General features: G+C 46.8%; 1 protein-coding gene across 1 annotated transcript in view; it reads right to left on the reverse strand.

Moving 5' to 3' along the window:
* LOC149315416 (uncharacterized protein KIAA1755-like) overlaps nt 1-25,830 on the reverse strand; it is a 74,099-nt gene that overhangs the window by 26,304 nt on the left and 21,965 nt on the right. The window contains exons 5-8 of the mRNA XM_089513424.1: nt 16,799-16,922; nt 6,638-6,731; nt 4,591-4,677; nt 1,361-1,477 (exon numbers count right to left, since the gene is read on the reverse strand). Of these exons, the coding sequence (XP_089369550.1) occupies nt 1,361-1,477; nt 4,591-4,677; nt 6,638-6,731; nt 16,799-16,922 (422 nt within the window). The remainder of the gene's footprint in view (nt 1-1,360; nt 1,478-4,590; nt 4,678-6,637; nt 6,732-16,798; nt 16,923-25,830) is intronic.

Consider the following 25,830-nt stretch of genomic DNA (forward strand, 5'->3'; position numbering starts at 1 on the left):
CTGAAGCAGGACAGCAACTCTGTTCAGCTTCTACTAGACTCCTCAATAAGCCATCCACCCCACTTGCCAAGGCGGCTATTGAGTCACCTCTGTTCCAGGTGCCCCTTGATTGGAACCACGCTTCAGAATCGGTACCCCTTAGTTACACACAATAGCAATCCCTCTGCACTAAACTTGCACCCATAACGTTTCACTCCAGAATGCAGCACTGAAGGGGACTTGGCTGAATGTTTCCTACATATATGAAGCAAACTTGCACATAAACAAACTTGGAGTGTGGTAGTCTCTCCTTCTTTGGAGGTCTTTAAACAGAGGCTGGATGGCCATGTTTTGGGTATGCTTTGATTGTGAGTTCTTGCATGGCAGAAGGGATCAGGGCCCTTGGGGTCTCTTCCAACTCTAGGATTCTATGATTCTAACCATATCACTATTAGTAAGGCCTCTACTTTTCACCCTCTCCTGCCTTTGCTTTGTTAGTTCTTGTGTGTATGCTTGAGTGTGTGCTTGTGTGTGTGTGTTGACTAAAGGCTCTCAGAGCGGCTTGCAAATAGTTATTCAGACGATGTACACAGGGTTGATCCTAGGCTAAATGTTGTCCCAGCCAACATATAATTTTAATTGAGCTACAGTAATTATACAGTAATACAGTACATCAGTAAATGGCATAGAAATGTACTTGCTATTGCTAATTGCTATTTCCCCTATTTGAATACTATTTGAGGGTGCCTTCTCAGCTTCTGGATAACAATGGGAGGTCCTGGAACCAAACCCCAATGGCCACCAAAGCCATACTCTTCCTTGTAATGTTTGCTACAATGCACACATACACACACCTCCTTCATGGCTAGAAAAAGCTCATCAGAAGTTACTGTATATACTCATGTATGAGTCTAGAAATTTAGGTCCAAAGCCCTGAGTCGACTTATCCAGGGGTCAATGTACATAGTGTATCAAGTCTTATTTAATTTTTTAATTTAATTTAATTTAATTATTTAATCTGTCCTGGAAGCACTGACCCTGTTTTCTCTCATTCATCCAGCCTTAAGGCTAAGCACATAGACTTATGTCTGCTGGAACTTTGTACGTTTTTGACATTGTTTTACTTTGCTTCATCCTTTAGATCCTTATGCCCCTAAGTTTTACCCTTGACTTATCCATGGGTCATAGCAAACCTCATAATTTTGGCCCCAAAACTTGACCTCAACTTATACATGAGGTCAACTTATAGTTGAGACTATATGGTAACCATCTTTTTGGATTGCAGCTCCCAGAATCCACTGCCCATGCTGACTGGGGATTCTGGAGGTTGTAGTCTCGCAACGTCACTTTCGCAGGTTGTAATGACCATGGCCATAGGCACCTGAAAGTACTGGACCCAATCGCCGTGACTGTAGGGGAACTGGCCATCCAAGGCGTGGATCAGCTGGCTTCCGTCCACGAAGCAGGTCAGCGCCTTGAGAGAGGTCAGCAGCTCTACCTGCAGTTGGGACACAACAGGACACCCAAGGGTCAAGCGGGGAAAAGGATCGACTCCAGGCCACTTTGCCAGGGAAAAGATGAAATAGTCTTTTTGGGAAGCAGAGGGGCACAAAGAAATATATGCACTTGTGTAAAGATTAAGTAGTAGTAGTAGTAGCAGTAGTAGTAGTATCCTGCCCTTTCCCCAAAACCGGGGTTCAAAGTGACTTACAATATTTAAAAACAACAACAACAGTACAATTAAAAACATACAAAACTGATACATTAAAATAGAAATAAACTACTACATTAAAGTTAAAATGCAAACCAAGAGTCAGGCAGGGATCAGGGGGACCAGATGCCCTAACCCCAAAGGAGGACAAGGCACCCCAAAATGTAGGACATTCGAGAAAAATGTCAGGCATTGGAAAATAAAAGCTAAAAACACTAATATCAATTCATTTGATATGGTTTATTTACAGCTATGCTACATAGATTGTACTTTATTACGTACTCAGTTGTATTTTTTCAGGTGAACTTAGCTTCATCGAAATGTCTTGCTGAAACTCTGGGACTCTGAGCAAGACAAATGCTTAAAATGGACTTTACTAGCAACCAACACTTGGCTGAATCTACAAGTAAATCATCCCTTGCATTTGGGTAGAATTCAAAGATATAGCGGTGTTAGTCTGTAGAATCAGTATGCAGAGAGATCTTGCAGCACCTTTGAGAGTAACTTAAAGGAGGAAGTGGCACCAAATGCATCTGAGGAAGCAGACCAAAGTCTATGGAAGGTCAGCTGCCAACTTCTCCCTTTAGATCTCTCTCTATAGTGATTCCTTTCATTTGTCCATTGTGCTGAAATTAAGGAGGGAAACCCTTTCAACATTTGCATTGCATCCTCAAGCAGCCCATGGCCTATCAAATTTGCTGGCTCTTTCCCCTTAGAGAAATCAATATGCCTGAGGTCTGGGTACGAATCTCATCTGCTGCTGCTCCTAAGGGGAGAAAAAGAACTCTAGAAGGATCCATCCTGTCCCTCTATTTGCAGCAAAGGCAAGCTGCCAAAGGGATGAATGTCTCGAAGAGGAACAGCAAATGTGGTATGACTCAATGGGCTTCTTAGTGATGCTCAAAATGGAAGACATGTTGGAATTTTTTCTGGATAGAAGGTTGAAATGTAGGATGTGTCCTGGAAAAGGAGAATGTATGGTCACCTTGGCCGGGGTAGAAACAACTGTGAATGGCATTTGTATTTCCCCAGTTTTTACAGACATGTTGCTAAAAGGCCTAGGTATATCATGGAACCACAAGGATGTTCTCCAAGGGACCAAAACCTAAATGCATTCTGCTAATTATGCAAACCCATGCACACTTTCCATATTTGCATAATCCAGGTTGCAGAAATTGCGCTTTGCTGGTCCAGGAATAATCTGGCGCAGGAATGTGTTCAAGCCTTCCAAAGCAGCCTTGATTTTCCTGGAAAGTTTGAATTTTCACCCAGATGGTTGGATTCCAACTTGCCTGTTGTATTAGTGGGAAATATCTCTCTCTCTCTCTCTCTCTCTCTCTCTATATATATATATATATATGCAGAGCTTTCTCGTTGCTTGCCTCTCCTGCCATCCATCAGCCTTGCCAAGTGGAAACTAAAGCCTCATCTGGGCTTCTCATCGGGGGAAACGCGAGCGTTTTAATCATCTGCAGCCGAGGCCGTTAATCAGGCTCGTTAATATTTCATATTACATTAATTAAGCCGAGCAGGATTAATAAAAGAACAGTCAACCCTTTCAAGTGCTGAATTATTATCTTAATGCCTGCGCCTGGCCCTCGGCTCTCTAATTGGGAGAGAGCTCACTTTGCCGGAGGGAATGGCAGCAGTCTATTAGGGGACTCCATGCATGGCCCAGAATCTGCATAATGAACTGGCCTGGGAAGAAGAAGAGGAGAAGGAAGAGCAAAGAGGATGAGAATTGGGAGGCAGAGCAAAGCCCTCCGATGGGCCTTGGGAGCAGGGATTGCAGGCTGGCTTCTATGGCCGGGAATTGTCCAGACTGGAAAGTCTTCCAGTTTAGTTTTAGTTTTTATCTCACCTTCTTTTAGCACACTGTATCTCAAGCTATCTGATATGGGGAGAATGGCATTTGTATTTTCCAACATAAAATCATAGAACCACAGAGTTGGAAGAGACCCCAAGGGCCATCCAGTCCAACCCCATTCTGCCATGCAGGAAATCACAAAGCATCCCTGACAGATGGCCATCCAGCCTCTGTTTAGAGACCTCCAAGGAAAGAGACTCCACCACTCTCTATTTCCACTGTCAAACATCTCTTACTCTCAGGACGTTCTTCCTAATGTTTTCTTGGGGGTTTCTTGGCAAGATTTGTTCAGTGGGGTTTTGCCACTGCCTTCACCTGAGAATGAGAGTATGTGACATGCCCAAAGTCACACAAGAGATTTCATGGCTAAATGGGGAATCGAACCCTGGCTTCCATAGTCGTAGTTCAACACTCAACCCATTATGCCACACTGGCTGTACAGGTGACTATGCCACGCTGGTCATTATGCATGAGCGGCAATGCTAAATCCATCAGTCCATGAGAGCGGCCATGTTTTACCCTCCAATAACACTCCCAAGAACAGTGCCAGCTCATGAAAGAGGAGGGTCAAGCATAGAGTTATAGAGCTGGAAGGTGGGAAAGCTAGGAGAAGGGCAACCAAAATGACCAAAGGTCTAGAAACCAAGTCTCATGATGAATTTGGTTCAAGAAGCTGGGTCTGTGTTGAGCTTGGAGGAGAGAAGACTTAGAAGTGGCTTGATAGCCATCTTTAAATATCGGAAGGAGTGCCAATATGCAGAAGATGGAGCAAACTCATTTTCAGCTGCTCCAGAACAGAACACAAACTCCATCTGATGTTTAAATCGTCTCCAAATTTCTTACCATTTTGTCTACTCCCAAAAGCCCCTCTTCCATTATCAGCCAAAATGCCGAACCAATGCTTTCCCTCATGCCCCAGAAAAGGAAACAAAAAGGAACACAAAAACTGTCAGCAACACACGTTATCTTTTAAACGATAAATTGTGAGGATAGGTTACTTTGTGAAGGTATCTTCCCAAGCTCTGCAACTCACCGGCACGCCAGGTAACTTTTCCAGGTGGGAAGCCGTTTCCTTTTCTGCCAGAAGCAAGACAGAGTGGATGGAGCCAGGTAAGATCTTCTGCAAGGAAGAGAAAGATTGTGGTGGGACAGGTGTGCTTCCCCATCTCTGCCTCTTTGGACCAAGAGATTGTGGGTTCTGTTTGTCAGCTAACCTGTATCTGTCCCAAAGCCCCTTTTATCCCAATTTTTGGGGGAAAGTGGGATATCAATAAATATGATAATAATAAATAATAATAAATAAAAATTTTATTTGTATACCGCCCTTCCAAGGATCAGGGCGGTGAACAGCATAATAAAATCAAACAATACCACAAATTGCATAACATCAATACAATCAAATATACAAATACACCAATAAAACAAATTAAAAAACCCCCGTTAGCCAACCTTCTTGCCAACAAGGAGGAAGGGAGGCCAGCTGGAACTTCAATCGGGGAATGCAGCATGGAATAAGAAGGTTTTTAAGTCCCTTCTGAATTGAGCCAGGGAGGTGGCCGAGCGGAGCTCTGTGGGCAGCGTGTTACAACAACAACAACAATTTATCACCTTCATGCCTGAGCTTCCATCTAGCGAAGGATGGTAAAGTCCAAACAGGCAGCGTTAGCACCAAGACTCTAATGATGATGATGATTTATTTATAGCCCACCCAATCACAAAGAATCAGGGCGGGTTACAACAGTAAAGCAAATATATAGCAAATAACAATAATAATCAAAATAACACAATATTTTGGACTCTTAAGTCTTGGAATCTCAGGATATAGACATGGGGAAATGAGCAGCATCTCTATGGGCCTTTATTCAGTCATCAGCTGTTGCCATACTGTAGAAATAAAGCAGTTTGACACCACTTTAACTGCCATGACTGGAAATCTCAATTTGTATTGTGAGATACTATTGTTCCCTGTCAGAGAGTTATGCTGCCCCACCAAGCTACAAATCCCAGAATTCCATAGCACTGAGCCATGGCAGTTAAAGTGGTGGGAGCATCTTCCCAGTCTCCAGGTCCTAGTCTCTAGAGCTACAGAAGACAAATTTGCTCCATCCTCAATATGACACCCCTTTAAATACTTAAAAACAGGGCTATCATGTCCCCTCTTGACCTTCTCTTCTCCAGGCTAAACATACCAAGCTCCCTAAGTCTCTCCTCAAAGGGCTTCATGGTTTCCAGACCCTTTGCCATTTTGGTCTCCCTCCTTTGGACACCCTCCAACTTGTCTATATCTTTCTTGAATTGTGGTGCCCAGAACTGGACACAGGATTCCAGGTGAGACCTGACCAAAGTAGAACAGAGTGGCGCTATAACTTCCATCAATCTGGACACTACACATCTACTGATGCAGCCTGGAATCACATTGGTCTTCGTAGCTGCCGCATCACACTATTGACTCATGATCAACTTGTGGTCTATTTGGATTCTTAGATCCCTTTCAAATGTACTGTTGTCAAGCCAGGTGTCCCCCATCCTATAGCTATACATAACATTTTTTCTGCCTAAGTGCAGTATCTTACATTTCTCCTTGTTGAAGTTTATTTTGTTAGCTTTGCACCAGCTTTCTAGTGTATTCAAGTCATTTTGAATTTTGATCCTGTCCTCTGGGGTGTTAGCTATTCCTCCTAATTTGGTGTCATCTGCAAATTTGATAAGCATGCCCTCTAGTCTTTTGTCCAAATCATTGGTAAAGATGTTGAATAGCAAACCGGGCCCAGGACAGAACCCCACTGGACACCCCACTGGTCACTTCTCTCCAGGAGGAAAAAGATCCATTGCTGAGCACCCCTTGGGTTCAGCCGGTCAGCCAATGACAAATCCACCCAGCAGTGTAATGGTCTCACCCACATTTTACTATCTTTTTTGCAAGATTATCATGGGGGAAACTTGTCAAAGGCATTACTGAAATCAAGCTAACCTGCAACCAAACCACTTCAGATGCCAAGGTCCCAACATATAACAGATTCAAACTGAAAAGATTAACAGTAAAGGATTCTCCTTACTTCCCCCCCCCCACCTGGGATTACCTGGATGGCCCCCAGGGCTGCAGAGAGAGAAGGCTGGGGAGGATCTTTCCTGGCATCGATGACCACCGTCAGACCCATGGAGCTGGACTGCTTCCTGCAGGATGGAGCAAGAAATAAATATAACAAAAAATAAATCTTTATTTATACTGCTTTTCTGTAAAAGAACAATCAAGAGGTGATCACCCTCATAGAATCCTAGACCCTTAGAGTTGGAAGAGGGCCATCCAGGCCAACCCCATTCTGTCATGCAGGAAATCACAATCAAAGCATATCCAGCAGATGGCCATCCGGCCTCTGTTTAAAGACCTCCAAAGAATTCACTTGTGTGTGTTCATGAATGCAGGTATGATGCTCACTCAGTGCACATTTGGTACACATTCAGTTGTGCAATGGTGCCATTTAACCCAGGCATAGCCTGACACAATCAGTGCATCACTCCATGTGCACAGATTCATATGACACCATCCTGATGTTGGATCTCAGTCATTCTATTTATCCACATGTGCACATACTGGTGGGGTGACAGAAAGACTGTTTCAGGGCAGGTAAAAGAAATGCTTTGTGCAAACTGGCCCCCTGAGACACAAGAGGCAGAATGACCGTTGTTGTTGTGTGCTTTCAAGTCATTTCCGACTTATGGCAACCCTAAGGCTGTTGCAGTAAGGCAAACTCACAAGCTGATAAGGCTCCAAGACAGCAGAAGTCAGATTTATTTATTCACAAACTCCAGCCAACCATTGCGGACGAGATCTGACAAATACAGGAGTCTTAGTGCATTAAATACTATACAGCTGCAGCAAAACCAGCTTTGTTTCAAAAAGAGATGTTACACCACAAATGCAAACATCACAAGGCTTTCTTGGCAAGATTTGTTCACTAGGGTTTTTCCTTTCCCTCCCTTTGAGCCTGAGAGAATGTGAATTGCCCAAAGTCACCTTCCCAGCAGCCCATTCCACAGCCAAGCAGCTTTTATGGTTTTCCTCTTAGTGTTTAGGTGGAATTTCTTTTCCTAGAGTTTTAATCCATTGCTCCAGGTCCTATTCTCAGGAGCAGCAGAAAACTCGCATGCCCCATCCTCAGTATGTCACGTCTTAACCTTCCCTTCTCTACGTTAAACATACCCAGCTTCTTAAGTTGGTCCTCAAAGGCCTTGGTCATTTCCAGACCCTTCACCATTTTAGTCGCCCTCCTTTGGACACGCTTCATTTTCTCAATATCCTTCTTAAATTGTGATGCCCAGAACTGTTCACAGGATTATTCCAGGTGAGGCCTGATCAAAGCAGAATAGAGTGGCACTCTGACTGTGTGTGGGAGAGGCTTGCGTACCCTAATGAATCATAGAATCATAGAGTTGGAAGAGACCGCAAGGGCCATCCAGACCAACCCCATTCTGCCATTCAGGAATCCAATTCAAATCATCTCCGACAGATGGCCATCCAGCCTCTGTTTAAAGACCTCCAAGGAAGGAGACTCTATCACCCTCCGAGGAAGGAGTGCATTCCACTGCCGAACAGCCCTTACTGTCCTCAAGTTCCTCCTAATGTTGAGCTGGAATCTCTTTTCCTGTAGCTTGCATCCATTGTTCCAGGTCCTGTTCTCTGGAGCAGCAGAAAACAAGCTTGCTCCCTCTTCAACATGACATCCTTTCAAATATTTAAACAGGGCTATCATATCACCTCTTAACCTTCTCTTCTCCAGGCTAAACATCCCCAGCTCCCTGAGTCGTTCCTCATAGGGCTTCATGGTTTCCAGACCATTCACGATTTTTGTCGCCCTCCTTTGGACACGCTCCAGTTTCTCAATGTCCTTTTTGAATTGTGGCGCCCAGAACTGGACACAATATTGTAGGTGGGGTCTGACCAAAGCAGAATACAGTGGCACTATTACTTCTCTTGATCTAGACACTATACTTCTATTGATGCAGCCTAAAATAGCATTGGCCTTTTTAGCTGCTGCATCACACTGTACACTCATGTTCAACTTGTGGTCTACTTGGACTCCTAGATCCCTTTCACACGTAGTTTCATTCAGCCAGGTGTCACCCATCCTATATCTGTGCATTTTATTTTTCCACCCTAAGTGCAATACCTTACATTTCTCTGTGTTGAATTTCATTTTGTTAGCTTTGGCCCAGCTTTCTAGTCTATTCAGGTCATTTTGAATCTTGATCCTGTCCTCTGGGGTATTAGCTATTCCCCCTAATTTGGTGTCATCTGCAAATTTGATAAGTATGCTCCCAATTCTGTCATCCAGGTCATTGATAAAGATGTTGAATAGCCCTGGGCCCAGGACAGAGCCCTGTGGGACCCCACTGGTCACTTCTCTCCAGGATGAAAAGGAGCCATTGCTGACCACCCTTTGGGTTCGGCCGGTCAACCAATTACAGATCCATGTAACAGTTCCTTTGTCTAGCCCACATTTTACAAGCTTGTTTGCAAGAATGTCATGGGAAACCTTGTCAAAGGCCTTACTGAAATCAAGATATACTATATCCACAGCATTCCCTTCATCTACCAAGCTGGTAATTTTATCAAAGAAAGAGATTAGATTTGTCTGGCATGACTTGTTTCTCTGAAACCCATGTTGACTTTTTGTGATGATGGCATTGCCTTCTAGTATTATCCTACTTGTGAGTATGTATTTTCCCTGGATAATGATTAACCTTCCATTTTGAAGCCAAGCCCTCCCTCCTGTCCATCTGCCTTGGTCCAGGCCTCGGAGGTTGAGAGGAACTGCTGGACCTCTTACCCTTTCCCGTCACCACTCCCTTCTCCTTTTGTGTCATGTCTTTTTAGATTGTAAGCCTGAGGGCAGGGAACCGTCTAACTAAAAAAATTGCATGTACAGCGCTGTGTAAATTTACAGCGCTTCATAAATAAAGGTTAATAATAATAATAATAATAATAATAATAATAATAATAATAATAGATGTTCACAGACTCTCTGTTTAATGATCTGCTCCAGAATCTTTCCTAGAACTGATGTCAGACTAACTGGAGGATAATTGTTGGGATCCTCTTTTTTCCCCTTTTTGAAGATGGGGACAACGTTTGCCCTCCTCCAGTCTGCTGAGATCTCTCCTGTTCTCCAGGAGTTTTCAAATATGATTGCCAATGGCTCTGATATTACTTTTGCCAGTTCTTTTAATACCCTTGGATGGAGTTCATCTGGTCCCGGAGACTTAAATTCATTTAGATTAACAAGGTGTTCCTCTACTATCTCTTTACTTATTCTGTGCTGAAATTCCCCTATTCTGTCCTCTGCTCCATTATCCTCAGGTTGAGCACCCTTTGCCTTTTCTGAGAAGACTGAGGCAAAGAAGGTGTTGAGTAATTCTGCCTTTTCTCTATCTCCTGTTAGCATTTTGCCATCTTCTCCACGCAGTGGCCCTACCATTTCCTCCTTTTTCCTTTTGCTGCGGACATATCCAAAAAAGCCCTTTTTATTCCTTTTAACCTCTCTAGTAAGCCTGAGTTCATTCTGCGCTTTAGCTTTTCTGACTTTACCCTACAAATGCCTGCTATTTCTTTGAATCCCTTTTTCATGATTTCCCCCTTTTTCCATTTCTTATACATGCTCCGTTTCAAACTCATCTCGGTTGGAAGCTCCTTAGTCATCCAACCTGGTTTCCTGAGACATCTCCCATCTTTCTTTCTCACTGGAACTGTTTGAGATTGTGCCTTCAGTATCTCTCTTTTGAGAAAGTCCCATCCGTCCTGAACTCCTTTATCTTTTAGTATTTCTGACCATGGAATCGCCCTCAATACTTCTCTAAGTTTACTGAAATCCGCTCTCCTAAAGTCTAGGATGCGTGTCTGACTCTGCCTGGCTTCTCCTTTCCACTGTATTACAAACTCCAGGAGAACATGGTCACTTCCACCTAAGGATCCCACCACTTGCACCCCATTAACCAAGTCATCCTTGTTGGTTAGGATCGGATCCAAAATAGCTAACCCCCTTGTTGCCTCTTCCACCTTTTGGACCATGAAATTGTCTTCCAGGCAAGTGAGGAATTTGCTAGGCCTTGAGGATTTTGCTGAGTTTGACTTCCAGCAAATATCAGGATAGTTGAAGTCGCCCATCACTACTACATCTCTCTTTTCTGACTGTGTGGTCATCTGTTCTAGAAAGATATCATCCAATTCCTCAGTCTGACTTGGGGGTCTGTAGTAGACTCCCACCGTAACTTCCTTGTTGTTTCCCTCCCCTTTGATTCTTATCCAGATGCTCTCCACCTGGCTTCCAGAATTGATGTCCTGGATCTCTTCACTAGTGTAAATATCTCTGACATATAGTGCTATTCCTCCTCCTTTCCTGTTTGGCCTATTTCTCTTAATAAGGTTATACCCCTCTATTTCCACATTCCAATCATGAGACTCATCCCACCAGGTTTCAGTGATGCCTATTATATCATATTTGCTTTGTTGTACTAGGAGTTCAAGTTCATCTTGCTTATTTCCCATGCTCTGTGCATTAGTGTAGAGGCATCTAAGACCATGTGTTCCCTTTACTTGTTGCCTGTGCAAGTTCTTTTGCCTCCCACTGTTGGGTCCTTGCACTGTTTGCCTTGTTTCCTCTATGTCAGTTTGACTATTTTCTCCAGCCCTTTCGCCTTCCTTAATATTGTCTCCCTTCCCCTCGGAGCTCAGTTTAAAGCCCTCTTGATCAAATTCTTGAGACTGTTGGCAAAAACATTTCTTCCAACTGGCGTGAGATGCAACCCGTCTGTTGCAAGAAGTCCCTCCTCATGGAACCGCAGCCCATGATCGAAGAATCCAAATCCTTCTCGGCGGCACCATCTGCGAAGCCAGTTGTTCACATCTGCTATTTTCCTCTCCCTTCCTGGACCATGCCCTTCGACTGGCAGAAGAGATGAGATGACAACCTGTACATCCATTCCTTTCAGCTTCCTACCAAGCGCCTCGTAATCCCTTTTGATGTCCTGAAGGCTGTGTCTTGCAGTATCCTTGGTTCCCACGTGGACCAAAAGGAAGGGGTATTGGTCAGTAGGCTTGACCAGTCTTGTCAGCCTCTCTGTCACATCATGGATCTTTGCCCCTGGAAGACAACACACCTCTCGAGACATCTTGTCAGGCCTACAAATCACTGCTTCTGTACCCCTCAGCAAGGAGTCCCCCACTACGACCACACACCTCCTATGAGGTTTAGCAGCGGCTGTTCCCTTGGGTGGGACTCTCAGGCTTGCCTGCTCTGTCCCTGAAGTCTGTCCATGCTGCTCTTCTTCATCCTCCTTGATAAAGGAAAGAGCTTCGAATCGATTCTCTAGCTGCAAGCTCCCCGAACAATTCCTTCTTGGCTTACTTCTCTGTGTGACATTCCTCCTGCTGTCTGCCTCCTGTGTATGGCAAGTGACCTCCTCCACCCTAGCATCTTCCTCTGCGTGGTATCCATCCAAGATCGTTAGTTCTGTTGTGTCCAGGAAATCCTCTTGTTCCCTAATCTGCTGAAGTGTAGCTACTCTGGACTCCAGCTGCTGCACTTTCTCCTCCAAGAGTGCTACCAACTTGCACTTGGTGCATGTGAAGTTCTCCACTTCTGTAGGCAAGTAGAGAAACATCCCACAAGAGTTGCAGGTGACTGCAGCAGATCCCTCGTCGTCCATACTGCAAGGTCTTTAGTAGTTGTGAGCTATGCTGGCGGTGGTATAATAGCCACCGGCAGGGCCTCCCATGCCAGACAGGTCACAACCGAAGGGTCTGACCAAGAGCACCAAAGGGCAGGATGGGCTCTCTAGCCTTATGGCCACCATCCTGGAAGGAAAACTCTAATACCAAACCCGGGCAGATGGTGGTCGTCTAACCCTGTAAGGTCAATCATCTAAGAGAAGGAAACTCTAATCAAACCTACGACTCGAGGACCTCGCTGCCACCGTCCATGCTTGTCAAGGCCTCGGCAGTTGAACCTCTGGTTTAAAGGGTGAGGCCAGTTCTGTGCACGCTGCGCTCCACCAGAAAAATCCATTGCACAGGCTTCAAGGATACATCCAACGTCATCAACGCACTTGTAGAAAGTGCGTCCTTCCTGAATCTTCGTTCGTGAAGTAAAGCCAAGAAGAAGAAGAATTTCTATTGATGCAGCCTAGAATCACATTGGCTTTTTAGCTACTGCATTGTTCAACATGTGGTCTACTTGGACTCCTAGGTCTTCTACGGGGCATCCTTTCCCCCCCATTTATTTTAAATTAAATTTTAAAATCTATTCATGGTAACATTACATAACATTGGCATAGTGCAATACAAGAACCAGAACAGAACAAAACAAAGCTAAAGGATGTGAAATTGGTCAGCAATTACTGTATGGGAGGGTCCCTTAAGTAAGCCCTTTGAGGAGTTAACAAGGATGCCATGTCCATTTGTATGATGTCTTTCCAGAAGATGTTGTGTGGGTCCAGAGGTTTAAATCTATGTGGATGGCTATTTACATGCTTAATAAATAAATACGAGGAGCGGCTTAGGGAGCTGGGTATGTTTAGGCTAGAGAATCACAGAATCATAGGGCCAGTACATACTGGTGGGAAGTGGTGTGGTGGTGGTGATACTAGGGGTCGGGAGCGTGCAGCAACCACACACTACTGAGCTCTAGTTTCTGTGGATGGCGCCATCATTACATGTTGTCGTCCACACATAGTGCATATGGATTACATCACACACATGCCACATCCAAACAGTGCAGCATGTGTGTTATGTCACCGCGATGCCACATGGCGGAAATGGCGTCTTAGTGGTGTCGCAGCAAGGTGCTCCATTTTGGAGCTCCTTTTTACGGTGGATCGTTGCCGGGGCCGTGTGGTAGCCATGGCAACGATCCAGAGAAGAAAGGGATGGCCTCTGGCCATCCCTTTCTTCTCATCTGTACCAGGCCATAGTTGGAAGAGAGCCCAAGGGCCATCCAATCCAACCCCATTCTGCAGTGATATGAGAGCCCTGTTTTAAGTATTTGAAGGGGTCTCATACGGAGGAGGGAGCAAGCTTGTTTTTTGCTGCTCCAGAGGATAGGACACAATGGAGCAATGGATGCAAGCGACAGGAAAAGAGATTCCACCTAAATATTTGGAGGAACTTCCTGATGGCAAGAGTGGTTCAACCATGGAAGACGCTGCTGCAGTGGAGAGCAGTGGAGTCCCCTTTTTTGGGAGGCTTTAAACAAAGGCTGGGGTAGCCATCTGTCCCAGGGAGAGCTTGCTTGTGTCTTCCTGCATTGCAGAATGGGATTGGACTGGATAGCCCTCGGGGTCTCTTCTAACTCTGGGATTCTGTGATTCTATGAAGAGAAGGTTAAGAGATGACATGACATGTTTAAATATTTGAAAGGGTGCCATACCTTTCAAGAAGGAGCTGCTGCTCCAGAGACTTGGGACTCAGACAAGTGGGGGGCCGAATCTGGGGGGAGCTTCCACCCTCTGGGGGAGGGGCTTTCTCTGCTCCCTTTCCCAACCTCCAGCTGTCTGAGAGACAGCTAGAAGTGGGGGGGAGATTGGGAGAGGGGGTGACAGGTGTGCGCCTGCTCCTCCTGCCTTTCCTTGGCCCCCAGCTGCCTCTCAGAGACAGCTGGGGACCAGTAAGGGCCCGTGAGGGGCAGGAGCAACAGGCACGCAGCCCCTGCTCCTTTCCTTGGGGCTTTGCCAGGCCTGAGGTGTCCTCTGAAGGACACCTCAGGTCTGCCGAAGCCCCACGAGGAGGTGTGTGCCTGCCCTCTCCTCCTCAGTCTCTTCCTTCGGCCGAATGGGCTCCAAGGGGCCCATTTGGCCAAAGGGGAGCGAGGCCGAAAGGAAGGGCTTGGGCACCCGTCCCAGGCCATTCCCTTCGGCTCTTCCCTTTGGCCAAAACCACTATCATTGTTAAAGCAGACCTTTTAGCATTAAAAGCACCGAAAATACAGAGAAATGCACTTTGGAAAGTCACACTGTCTCACCTTCAGAAAGAGTCTTCTTCTTCCTCCAACTCCTTCCTCCTCCTGCTCCTTCCTCCCTCCCTCCTCCTCCTTCTCTTCCTCCTCCTCTTCCCCCGTGGGAGGGGCAGCCGCAGGTAGGGCGGGAAGGAGGAGGACCCCCGCCCCTTCCTGCCCTGCCCGCGGCTGCCTGGAGCCATGGGAAGGGAGGGAAAGGGAGGGGGACCCTCGCTCCTTCCTTCTCTCCCCGCGGCTCCTTGGAGCCGTGGGAAGGGAGGGAAAGGGAGGGGGACCCCCTGCCCCTTCCTGCCCTGCCTGAGGAGGAGCTCCTCCTCTTGAGGCTGGCTGGCCAATGGGGTCAGGCTGAAGCTCCAACAGCCCGCCCCTGGCAGCAGTCATTGGCCAGCCAGCCCCAGGAGGAGAAACTCCTCCTATTTAGCCCTGTGCGCGGCCCTGCATGCGCACGCAGGACTACAGGAAGCTGTGGGCGGGCGGCGGCGGTGGCAACGGCGCACTGTCTGTGGCCCGCCCTCCTCGGCGCCGCCGCCGCAGTAACGCCTGTGGCAATTGGCGGCAGGACTGGGCTGGGGCCAGTCCTGTCACCTCGGCGGGCCAGATGTGGCCCGCGGGCCGGGGGTTGCCGACCCCTGGTCAATGAGGATGCTTTGATGGTGAGTTCCTGCATGGCAGAATGGGTTGAACTGGAGGGCCCTTGAGGTCTCTTCCAACTCTATGATTCTATGAGGAGATGAATGGGGTGTTGTTAAAAGTGATCTGCACTGGGGGTTAAATGCACTAAGTCAACCACTGACTTAATGGCTTCCATATGGATTCAGGCTCTGGCTGGATTAAGGGGTCCTTGTTGTCCCTTGCATTCCATAATTCCACTTCTGTGTGTGGGTCAGCCCTGGGTTTCAGTGTGAACTTCAAAAGAGATATATTCAAGGTGTGGAACCCTATCCCCAAAATATGCCCAAGCACCTTGAATAGTGCCGTTAAATTTCACACTAAAACCTTGAGTGGATTCGTCGATCCACTGACCTGGGACCCACTGGCTCCCACCAAAGAAGAGATCCAGGTATGCCAACAACCAAAAAGGGAGACGTTTATAACAGCTGGGATGAACTCAGCCACAGACAGCAGGCCAAAAATTCAGATATATTTGTTTTAAATGAAGAGTAATCCAAAATGGTTTCAACAGATGTCCCTGGCAGCCAGGCAACGTTCTAAATGTGGACTCTTTTAATGGGCTCCAGCAAAACAATCAAATGCAAAGCCATAGTGTTGGCGCTGCTGTTTAGCATGATGTTATGGTTTGGGCATAAGACCACAAGAACGAATCTGGAGATCAAGGTTCGAACCCCTGCTCAGCCATGGAAACCTATTGGGTGACCTTGGGCAAGTCACACTCTCTCAGCCTCGGGGAAGGCAATGTCAAAGCTCCTCTGAAAAAATCGTGCCAAGAAAACCCCCTGATAAGGTCACCTTGGAGTCACCATAAGTCAAAAATGACTTGAAGGCACATGGCAACAAATAATCATTGTTATGGTTATCCACCATCATCCACCATCATCATCATCATCATCTACTCCCCACTATTTTTATTCAATTAATCAAGTAACATGGAAAATGTGTGATGCGGCATGTGACATCATAGCGCCCTGGGGCCAGAGCTGGGGCTCGCCCCGACTTTGCCCCAGGCTGGCCTTAATAGCCAGCCTGCACAGAGCCTAAGTCATCTTTAATCAGGATGCAAGTGAAAATCTTCACTGCAATCACACAAATATCACTGGATAATCCATGTTTAAACCCCTGATTTTCACCACGTGTGATAAACTCCTAACGAGTGCCTTGTCCTCCTTTGCAGTTATGACGACATCTGGTTGGTGATATGATAGCCCGGTTTAAATATTTGAAGGGATGTCATATTAAGGAGGGAGCAAGCTTGTTTTATGCTACTCCAGAGAACAGGACCTGGAACAATGGATGCAAGCTCCAGGAAGAGAGATTCCAGCTCAACATTAGAAGGAACTTCCTGACAGTAAGGGCTGTTCGACAGTGGAACACACTCCTTCCTCGGAATGTAGTGGAGTCTCCTTCTTTGGAGGTCTTCAAACGGAGGCTGGATGGCCATCTGTCAACGGGGATGCTTTGATTTGGATTTCCTGCATGGCAGGGGGTTGGATTGGATGGCCCTTGCAGTCTCTTCCAACTCTTATTATTCTATGATTCTATGGAAGGAGCTTGGCTTACCTGGACAAGGCGCAAAGGTAGAGGAGGAGTCGCAGCAGTTCCATGGCTGAGCACCAGGGGGCGTGCCACTCTCGGCTGCTGGTGGTGATGTGGATGATGGGTCTCCCCATTTTGTCTATACCCCCTGCAGCCCAAGGAAAGAAAAAGGCCATAAGACGTCTTGATGTGACAAAGCTCAACATTGGTTCTTCCTCTGTGCCTTGCAACCTGACCGGACTCCCTGTGATTGGGCAGGATATAAGTACACTGGTACCCCGGGATACGAAAGGACCGGGTTACGAAATATTCGGGATACGAAAAACGAGGCTTGGAAAAACCTGTCCCGGGTTACGAAAGATTCTTCGGGTTACGCAATCCTTTTCGGCGCGAAATTCAAATGATGCAAAGTGCAGCGATAGGCTTTCCAGGGATTTAAAGGGCTAACGGCTAACCCAGGGGGCTGGGTTAGGATTAGCTTTGGCGCGATTTTTGAATTTCGTTAGCAGCAGTGATTGGCTTGCGAAATCAAGCCAATCAATTGCATTGGCTAACGAAATTGGGGGGGGGGGTGGCTTGCCTTGAGAAATAAAAGCCGGCTTCCATTGATCTGCCCCCTTTGTCTGGCCCTGCGGACTGGTGACAAAGAGTCTCTTTGGAGCTCTAGTCTTGGTTGCGGTTCAGACTTTTCCTAGCTTTCTGCCTTGGGACTTTTGGACTTTTTCTGGCTTTGCCATATCTTCGGATCAAGACCGGCCATCAGCAATTTCTCTACCGGTAGGTTGATGGATTTTTACCTTCTTCTTGTGGGGTGGGGTGGGCTGAGACAGTGTGACCATGCTTTTGCTCTGGGGTGCTGGGGTGCTGTTTATTTTTTTTAAATTTTTTTAATTTTTTTTTAATTTTTATTTTTTTTATTTTTATTTTTTTGGTGTTTTCAAAGTGTGGATTGTGGGTTTTGCTACTGGCATGTTCAGATTTGTGGATGATGGGCTAGAGCTGCTGGGTTGCATTTTTGGGGTTTTTTTGCTGTTTGGGTAACATGCTCTGATGTGTGGATGATGGGTTAGAGCTGCTGGGTTGCTTTTTTGGGTTTTTTTTGCTGTTTGGGTAACATGCTCTGATGTGTGGATGATGGGTTAGAGCTGCTGGGTTGCTTTTTTGGGGTTTTTTGCTGTTTGGGTAACATGCTCTGATGTGTGGATGATGGCCTAGAGCTGCTGGGTTGCTTTTTTGGGGTTTTTTTGCTGTTTGGGTAACATGCTCTGATGTGTGGATGATGGGTTAGAGCTGCTGGGTTGCTTTTTTGGGGTTTTTTTGCTGTTTGGGTAACATGCTCTGATGTGTGGATGATGGGCTAGAGCTGCTGGGTTGCATTTTTGGGGGTTTTTTGCTGTTTGGGTAACATGCTCTGATGTGTGGATGATGGGTTAGAGCTGCTGGGTTGCTTTTTTGGGGTTTTTTTGCTGTTTGGGTAACATGCTCTGATGTGTGGATGATGGGTTAGAGCTGCTGGGTTGCTTTTTTGGGGTTTTTTGCTGTTTGGGTAACATGCTCTGATGTGTGGATGATGGGTTAGAGCTGCTGGGTTGCTTTTTTGGGGTTTTTTTGCTGTTTGGGTAACATGCTCTGATGTGTGGATGATGGGTTAGAGCTGCTGGGTTGCTTTTTTGGGGTTTTTTGCTGTTTGGGTAACATGCTCTGATGTGTGGATGATGGCCTAGAGCTGCTGGGTTGCTTTTTTGGGGTTTTTTTGCTGTTTGGGTAACATGCTCTGATGTGTGGATGATGGGTTAGAGCTGCTGGGTTGCTTTTTTGGGGGTTTTTTGCTGTTTGGGTAACATGCTCTGATGTGTGGATGATGGGTTAGAGCTGCTGGGTTGCTTTTTTTGGGGTTTTTTGCTGTTTGGGTAACATGCTCTGATGTGTGGATGATGGGTTAGAGCTGCTGGGTTGCTTTTTTGGGGTTTTTTGCTGTTTGGGTAACATGCTCTGATGTGTGGATGATGGCCTAGAGCTGCTGGGTTGCATTTTTGGGGGTTTTTTGCTGTTTGGGTAACATGCTCTGATGTGTGGATGATGGGTTAGAGCTGCTGGGTTGCTTTTTTGGGGGTTTTTTGCTGTTTGGGTAACATGCTCTGATGTGTGGATGATGGGTTAGAGCTGCTGGGTTGTTTTTTTGGGGTTTTTTGCTGTTTGGGTAACATGCTCTGATGTGTGGATGATGGGTTAGAGCTGCTGGGTTGCTTTTTTGGGGGTTTTTTGCTGTTTGGGTAACATGCTCTGATGTGTGGATGATGGGTTAGAGCTGCTGGGTTGCTTTTTTGGGGTTTTTTGCTGTTTGGGTAACATGCTCTGATGTGTGGATGATGGGTTAGAGCTGCTGGGTTGCATTTTTGGGGGTTTTTTGCTGTTTGGGTAACATGCTCTGATGTGTGGATGATGGGTTAGAGCTGCTGGGTTGCTTTTTTGGGGGTTTTTTGCTGTTTGGGTAACATGCTCTGATGTGTGGATGATGGGTTAGAGCTGCTGGGTTGCTTTTTTGGGGTTTTTTTGCTGTTTGGGTAACATGCTCTGATGTGTGGATGATGGGTTAGAGCTGCTGGGTTGCTTTTTTTGGGGTTTTTTGCTGTTTGGGTAACATGCTCTGATGTGTGGATGATGGGTTAGAGCTGCTGGGTTGCTTTTTTGGGGTTTTTTGCTGTTTGGGTAACATGCTCTGATGTGTGGATGATGGCCTAGAGCTGCTGGGTTGCATTTTTGGGGGTTTTTTGCTGTTTGGGTAACATGCTCTGATGTGTGGATGATGGGTTAGAGCTGCTGGGTTGCTTTTTTTGGGGTTTTTTGCTGTTTGGGTAACATGCTCTGATGTGTGGATGATGGGTTAGAGCTGCTGGGTTGTTTTTTTGGGGTTTTTTGCTGTTTGGGTAACATGCTCTGATGTGTGGATGATGGCCTAGAGCTGCTGGGTTGCTTTTTTGGGGGTTTTTTGCTGTTTGGGTAACATGCTCTGATGTGTGGATGATGGGTTAGAGCTGCTGGGTTGCTTTTTTGGGGTTTTTTGCTGTTTGGGTAACATGCTCTGATGTGTGGATGATGGGTTAGAGCTGCTGGGTTGCTTTTTTGGGTTTTTTTGCTGTTTGGGTAACATGCTCTGATGTGTGGATGATGGGTTAGAGCTGCTGGGTTGCATTTTTGGGGTTTTTTTGCTGTTTGGGTAACATGCTCTGATGTGTGGATGATGGCCTAGAGCTGCTGGGTTGCTTTTTTGGGGGTTTTTTGCTGTTTGGGTAACATGCTCTGATGTGTGGATGATGGGTTAGAGCTGCTGGGTTGCTTTTTTGGGGGTTTTTTGCTGTTTGGGTAACATGCTCTGATGTGTGGATGATGGGTTAGAGCTGCTGGGTTGCTTTTTTGGGGTTTTTTGCTGTTTGGGTAACATGCTCTGATGTGTGGATGATGGGTTAGAGCTGCTGGGTTGCTTTTTTGGGGTTTTTTGCTGTTTGGGTAACATGCTCTGATGTGTGGATGATGGGTTAGAGCTGCTGGGTTGCATTTTTGGGGGTTTTTTGCTGTTTGGGTAACATGCTCTGATGTGTGGATGATGGGTTAGAGCTGCTGGGTTGCTTTTTTGGGGGTTTTTTGCTGTTTGGGTAACATGCTCTGATGTGTGGATGATGGGTTAGAGCTGCTGGGTTGCTTTTTTGGGGTTTTTTGCTGTTTGGGTAACATGCTCTGATGTGTGGATGATGGCCTAGAGCTGCTGGGTTGCTTTTTTGGGGGTTTTTTGCTGTTTGGGTAACATGCTCTGATGTGTGGATGATGGGTTAGAGCTGCTGGGTTGCTTTTTTGGGGTTTTTTTGCTGTTTGGGTAACATGCTCTGATGTGTGGATGATGGGTTAGAGCTGCTGGGTTGCTTTTTTTGGGGTTTTTTGCTGTTTGGGTAACATGCTCTGATGTGTGGATGATGGGTTAGAGCTGCTGGGTTGCTTTTTTGGGGTTTTTTGCTGTTTGGGTAACATGCTCTGATGTGTGGATGATGGCCTAGAGCTGCTGGGTTGCATTTTTGGGGTTTTTTTGCTGTTTGGGTAACATGCTCTGATGTGTGGATGATGGGTTAGAGCTGCTGGGTTGCTTTTTTTGGGGTTTTTTGCTGTTTGGGTAACATGCTCTGATGTGTGGATGATGGGTTAGAGCTGCTGGGTTGCTTTTTTGGGGTTTTTTGCTGTTTGGGTAACATGCTCTGATGTGTGGATGATGGGTTAGAGCTGCTGGGTTGCTTTTTTGGGGTTTTTTGCTGTTTGGGTAACATGCTCTGATGTGTGGATGATGGGTTAGAGCTGCTGGGTTGCTTTTTTTGGGGTTTTTTGCTGTTTGGGTAACATGCTCTGATGTGTGGATGATGGGTTAGAGCTGCTGGGTTGCTTTTTTGGGGTTTTTTGCTGTTTGGGTAACATGCTCTGATGTGTGGATGATGGGTTAGAGCTGCTGGGTTGCTTTTTTGGGGTTTTTTGCTGTTTGGGTAACATGCTCTGATGTGTGGATGATGGCCTAGAGCTGCTGGGTTGCATTTTTGGGGTTTTTTTGCTGTTTGGGTAACATGCTCTGATGTGTGGATGATGGGTTAGAGCTGCTGGGTTGCTTTTTTGGGGTTTTTTTGCTGTTTGGGTAACATGCTCTGATGTGTGGATGATGGGTTAGAGCTGCTGGGTTGCTTTTTTGGGGGTTTTTGCTGTTTGGGTGGCATGCTCTGAATTGGGGATGATGGGCTTCATTTGCTGCTTTGATTTCTTCATGGCTGTGCTGTTTTCAAAGTGTGGTGTGAGACTTTTAACACTTTGGCTATGGTCACATGTGGCCAGAGACTCTCACCATAGGGTGGCATTTTCTTATTTGGGGTTTTTGGCCTTATGGGCTTGTGTTCTTGTGTGCTTTGGCCATGGCTGTGATGATTTGAGAGTGTGGGGTGGGACTTTTGCAAGTTTGGGCCAGAGAGTGTGACCATGGGGGTGGGGGTGGTTTCCAATTGTGGCTTTTGCTCAGTGCCTGTGCCTTTTGTCCTTTTTAGGCTTGAGCTACTGTACAGTATGGCTCCCAAGCCAAGCGGTGAGAAGAAGAAGAGGGCTCCCTTGTCCTTGGAGGACAAGAAGGACATCATTGCCAAGCACGAGAGGGGCGTGCGCTTGGTGGACATTGCCAAGGAGTATGGACGCAACCCATCGACGATTGGCACTGTCCTCAAGCAGAAGGAGGCCATCAGAGCTGTTGTGGCTCCAGCGAAAGGCGTGACGACCATCGCCAAGCAGAGGACACCGAAGCATGAGGAGATGGAGCGCCTGCTTCTCCTCTGGATCAAGGAAAAGGAGCGAGTCGGGGACACTGTGACCACCTCGGTCATCTGCGAGAAGGCCACCGCCATCTACGAAGACCTGGCCAGCAAGGAGGCAGGCGAAGGAACTTCTTCGCAGGAGGAGCCAGCCACCCCGGACTTCAAAGCATCACGTGGCTGGTTCGACAGGTTCAAGAGGAGGACCGGGATCCACTCTGTCGTCCGTCACGGCGAGGCGTCCAGCGCAGACCACCAGGCCGCTGAAGCATTCGTCGTCGCGTTCAAGGCCATGGTGGAGGAGGAAGGCTACGTCCCGCAGCAAGTCTTCAACTGCGACGAGACGGGCCTCTTCTGGAAGAAGATGCCTCGCCGCACCTACATCACCCAGGAGGAGAGGAGACAGCCAGGCCACAAGCCAATGAAGGACCGCTTCACACTTGCGTTGTGTGCCAATGCCAGCGGGGACTGTAAGGTCAAGCCCCTGTTGGTGTACCACTCCGAGAATCCCAGGGCGTTCAAGGCACACAACATCCAGAAGGACAGGTTGCCAGTGATGTGGCGCTCCAATGGCCGCGCATGGGTGACACGCCTCCTTTTCGTCGAGTGGATCAACAGTGTCTTCGCCCCGACAGTGAAGCGGTACCTGGAGGAAGAAGATTTGCCCCTGAAGTGCCTCCTCCTCTTGGACAATGCTCCTGCGCACCCGCATGGCCTGGAGAAGGACATCCTCGCGGAGTTCTCCTTCATCAAGGTCCAGTTTCTGCCACCCAACACGACCTCCCTCTTGCAACCCATGGACCAGCAGGTGATCGCCAACTTCAAGAAGCTGTACACCAAGCACCTCTTCAAGCGTTGCTTCGATGTGACCGAGAGCACACAGCTGACCCTTCGTGAGTTCTGGAAGCAGCATTTTGACATCGTGGTGTGCTTAAAGATGGTGGACTTGGCCTGGCAGGCGATCACCAGGCGCAACCTGATTGCTGCGTGGAGGAAGCTGTGGCCTGATGCTTCTTCCTTGGAAGGGTCACAGTCCGAGGGTGCTGAGCCAGGTGAAGAGGAAGAGGTGCACGAGATCGTCTCCATCGCAAGGTCCCTGGGACTCGACGTGGACAACGAGGACGTGGAGGAACTCATCGAGGAGCACAACGAGGACCTGACAACAGAGGACCTGAAGGCCTTGGCGGCGATGCAACACTCGGCCGTGGATGAAGACGTGCTCCATTTCGACAGGGGCCAGGAGGAGGAGGCTGCGGGGGCATCTCTGCCAACGGCAGAAATTAAAGACATTTTGCGGCAATTCCACAATGTGGCTTCCTTTGTGGAGAAGCACCACCCTGAGCAGGTGCTCACCAGCCATGCCATTGCCCATTTTGATAATGTCTGCCTTAGCCATTTTAAGAACCTGCTTAAGGGCCGGCAAAAGCAGACATCCTTGGACCAGTTCTTCCCTAGAGCGGGAGAACCGTCATCCAAGAAGGCAAAAGGTGACCCTTAAAAAAAAGGTGACCCTAAAAAAAAACACCAAATTCTTTTTAAAAAAATGGTTAACTTTGTTAAATTGGTGGCATTGGCTGAATTGGTTAAATTGCTTGAATTGGATAAATTGGCTGAAGTGGTTAAATTGCTTGAATTGGCTGAAGTGGTTAAATTGCTTGAATTGGTTTAAATTTGGCTTTTTGGGCTGCCCCTCTCCTCCTCCTCCTCCTCCTGCCTCACTCCGAGATGCCAGGACCAGATGCCAAGACCAGCAAAGATAAGAAAAACACTTTTGTACTGTATGGTCATGGGTGTGATGATTTCAAAGTGTGAGATGTGTTTGGCCTTGATTTGATGTGGGCCAGAGAGTGTGACCATGGGGTTGCTTTTTTAGATTTGGGGTTGCTTTGGTCATGGCTATGATGATTTGAGAGCTCCTCCTCCTCCTTCTCCTGCCTCACTCTGATGCCAAGACCAGCAAAGATAAGAAAAACACTTTTTTTCTTTATCCTTTAGAATGGGCCTGACCATGGGGTGGCATGTTCAGATTTGGGGTTTCTGGCCTTTGAGTTTGGGTTCTGGGGTGGTTTGGTCATGGGTGTGATGATTTCAAAGTGTGGGCATCGATTTTTGCAAGTTTGGCCTTGATTTGATGTGGGCCAGAGAGTGTGACCATGGGGTGGCATGTTCAGATTTGGGGTTTCTGGCCTTTGAGTTTGGGTTCTGGGGTGGCATGGTCATGGGTGTGATGATTTCAAAGTGTGGGCATCGATTTTTGCAAGTTTGGCCTTGATTTGATGTGGGCCAGAGAGTGTGACCATGGGGTGGCATGTTCAGATTTGGGGTTTCTGGCCTTTGAGTTTGGGTTCTGGGGTGGCATGGTCATGGGTGTGATGATTTCAAAGTGTGAGATGTGAGGTTTGCATGTTTGGCCTTGATTTGATGTGGGCCAGAGAGTGTGACCATGGGGTGGCATGTTCAGATTTGGGGTTTCTGGCCTTTGAGTTTGGGTTCTGGGGTGGCATGGTCATGGGTGTGATGATTTCAAAGTGTGAGATGTGAGGTTTGCATGTTTGGCCTTGATTTGATGTGGGCCAGAGAGTGTGACCATGGGGTGGCATGTTCAGATTTGGGGTTTCTGGCCTTTGAGTTTGGGTTCTGGGGTGGTTTGGTCATGGCTGTGATGTTTTCAAAGTGTGGGCATCGATTTTTGCAAGTTTGGCCTTGCTTTGATGTGGGCCAGACAGTGTGACTTTGGGGTGGCATTTTCAGATTTTGGGTTTCTGGCCTATGAGCTTGAGTTCTTGTGTGCTTTGGCCATGGCTGTGATGATTTGAGAGTGTGGGGTGGGACTTTTGCAAGTTTGGGCCAGAGAGTGTGACCATGGGGTTGCTTTTTTAGATTTGGGGTGCTTTGGTCATGGGTGTGATGATTTGAGAGCTCATCCTCCTCCTCCTGCCTGACTCTGAGATGCCAGAACCATCAAAGAGAGAAAAAAACTTTTTTTCTTTATCCTTTAGAAAGTTTAGAATGGACCTGTCAGTCATTGTTAAGATCATTAGAAAGTTTAGAATGGACCTGCCAGTCATTGTTAAGATCATTAGAAAGTTTAGAATGGACCTGCCAGTCATTGTTAAGATCCTTAGAAAGTTTAGAATGGACCTGCCAGTCATTGTTAAGATCATTAGAAAGTTTAGAATGGACCTGCCAGTCATTGTTAAGCTCTTTAGTGCCTCAGGCAACTTTGTATTACATTGTATTGTAGGGTACTTAGCTTAATAGGCCTCTATTGTGACTTTGTTTTGACTTGCAGGTTCAGTCTGAGGTCATGGAACGCATTAGTTATTTTCAATGGGAAAAGCGTTTCGGGTTACGAAATTTTCGGCTTACGAAAGGAATAGCGGAACGAATTAATTTCGTAACCCGGGGTAGCAGTGTAAATCTATTATTATTATTATTATTATTATTATTATTATTATTATTATTATTATTATCATGAATTAGGGCAACTGTATTACAGGGTTTTCTTGGCAAGCTTTGTCCAAAGGGACTTTGCATTTGCCTTCTTCTGAGGCTAAGACAGTGTGACTTGCCAAGGCTACCCTGTGGACCTCCATGGCTAAGCGGGGATTCGAACCCTGCTTTCAGCCTTCCCATCCTGTTTTTCAGGAACCTCCTGACCTGGTGGTATTTTTTGTAGTGGTTCCCAACCTTTTACAATTTAAACGTCTGGGAGCAGCCATTGAGAAG

The sequence above is a fragment of the Sceloporus occidentalis genome, unplaced genomic scaffold (assembly GCF_023333645.1).
Source record: "Sceloporus occidentalis isolate IW3139 unplaced genomic scaffold, rSceOcc1.0.p SCAF_3, whole genome shotgun sequence".
NCBI classification, from domain to species: Eukaryota; Metazoa; Chordata; class Lepidosauria; order Squamata; family Phrynosomatidae; genus Sceloporus; species Sceloporus occidentalis.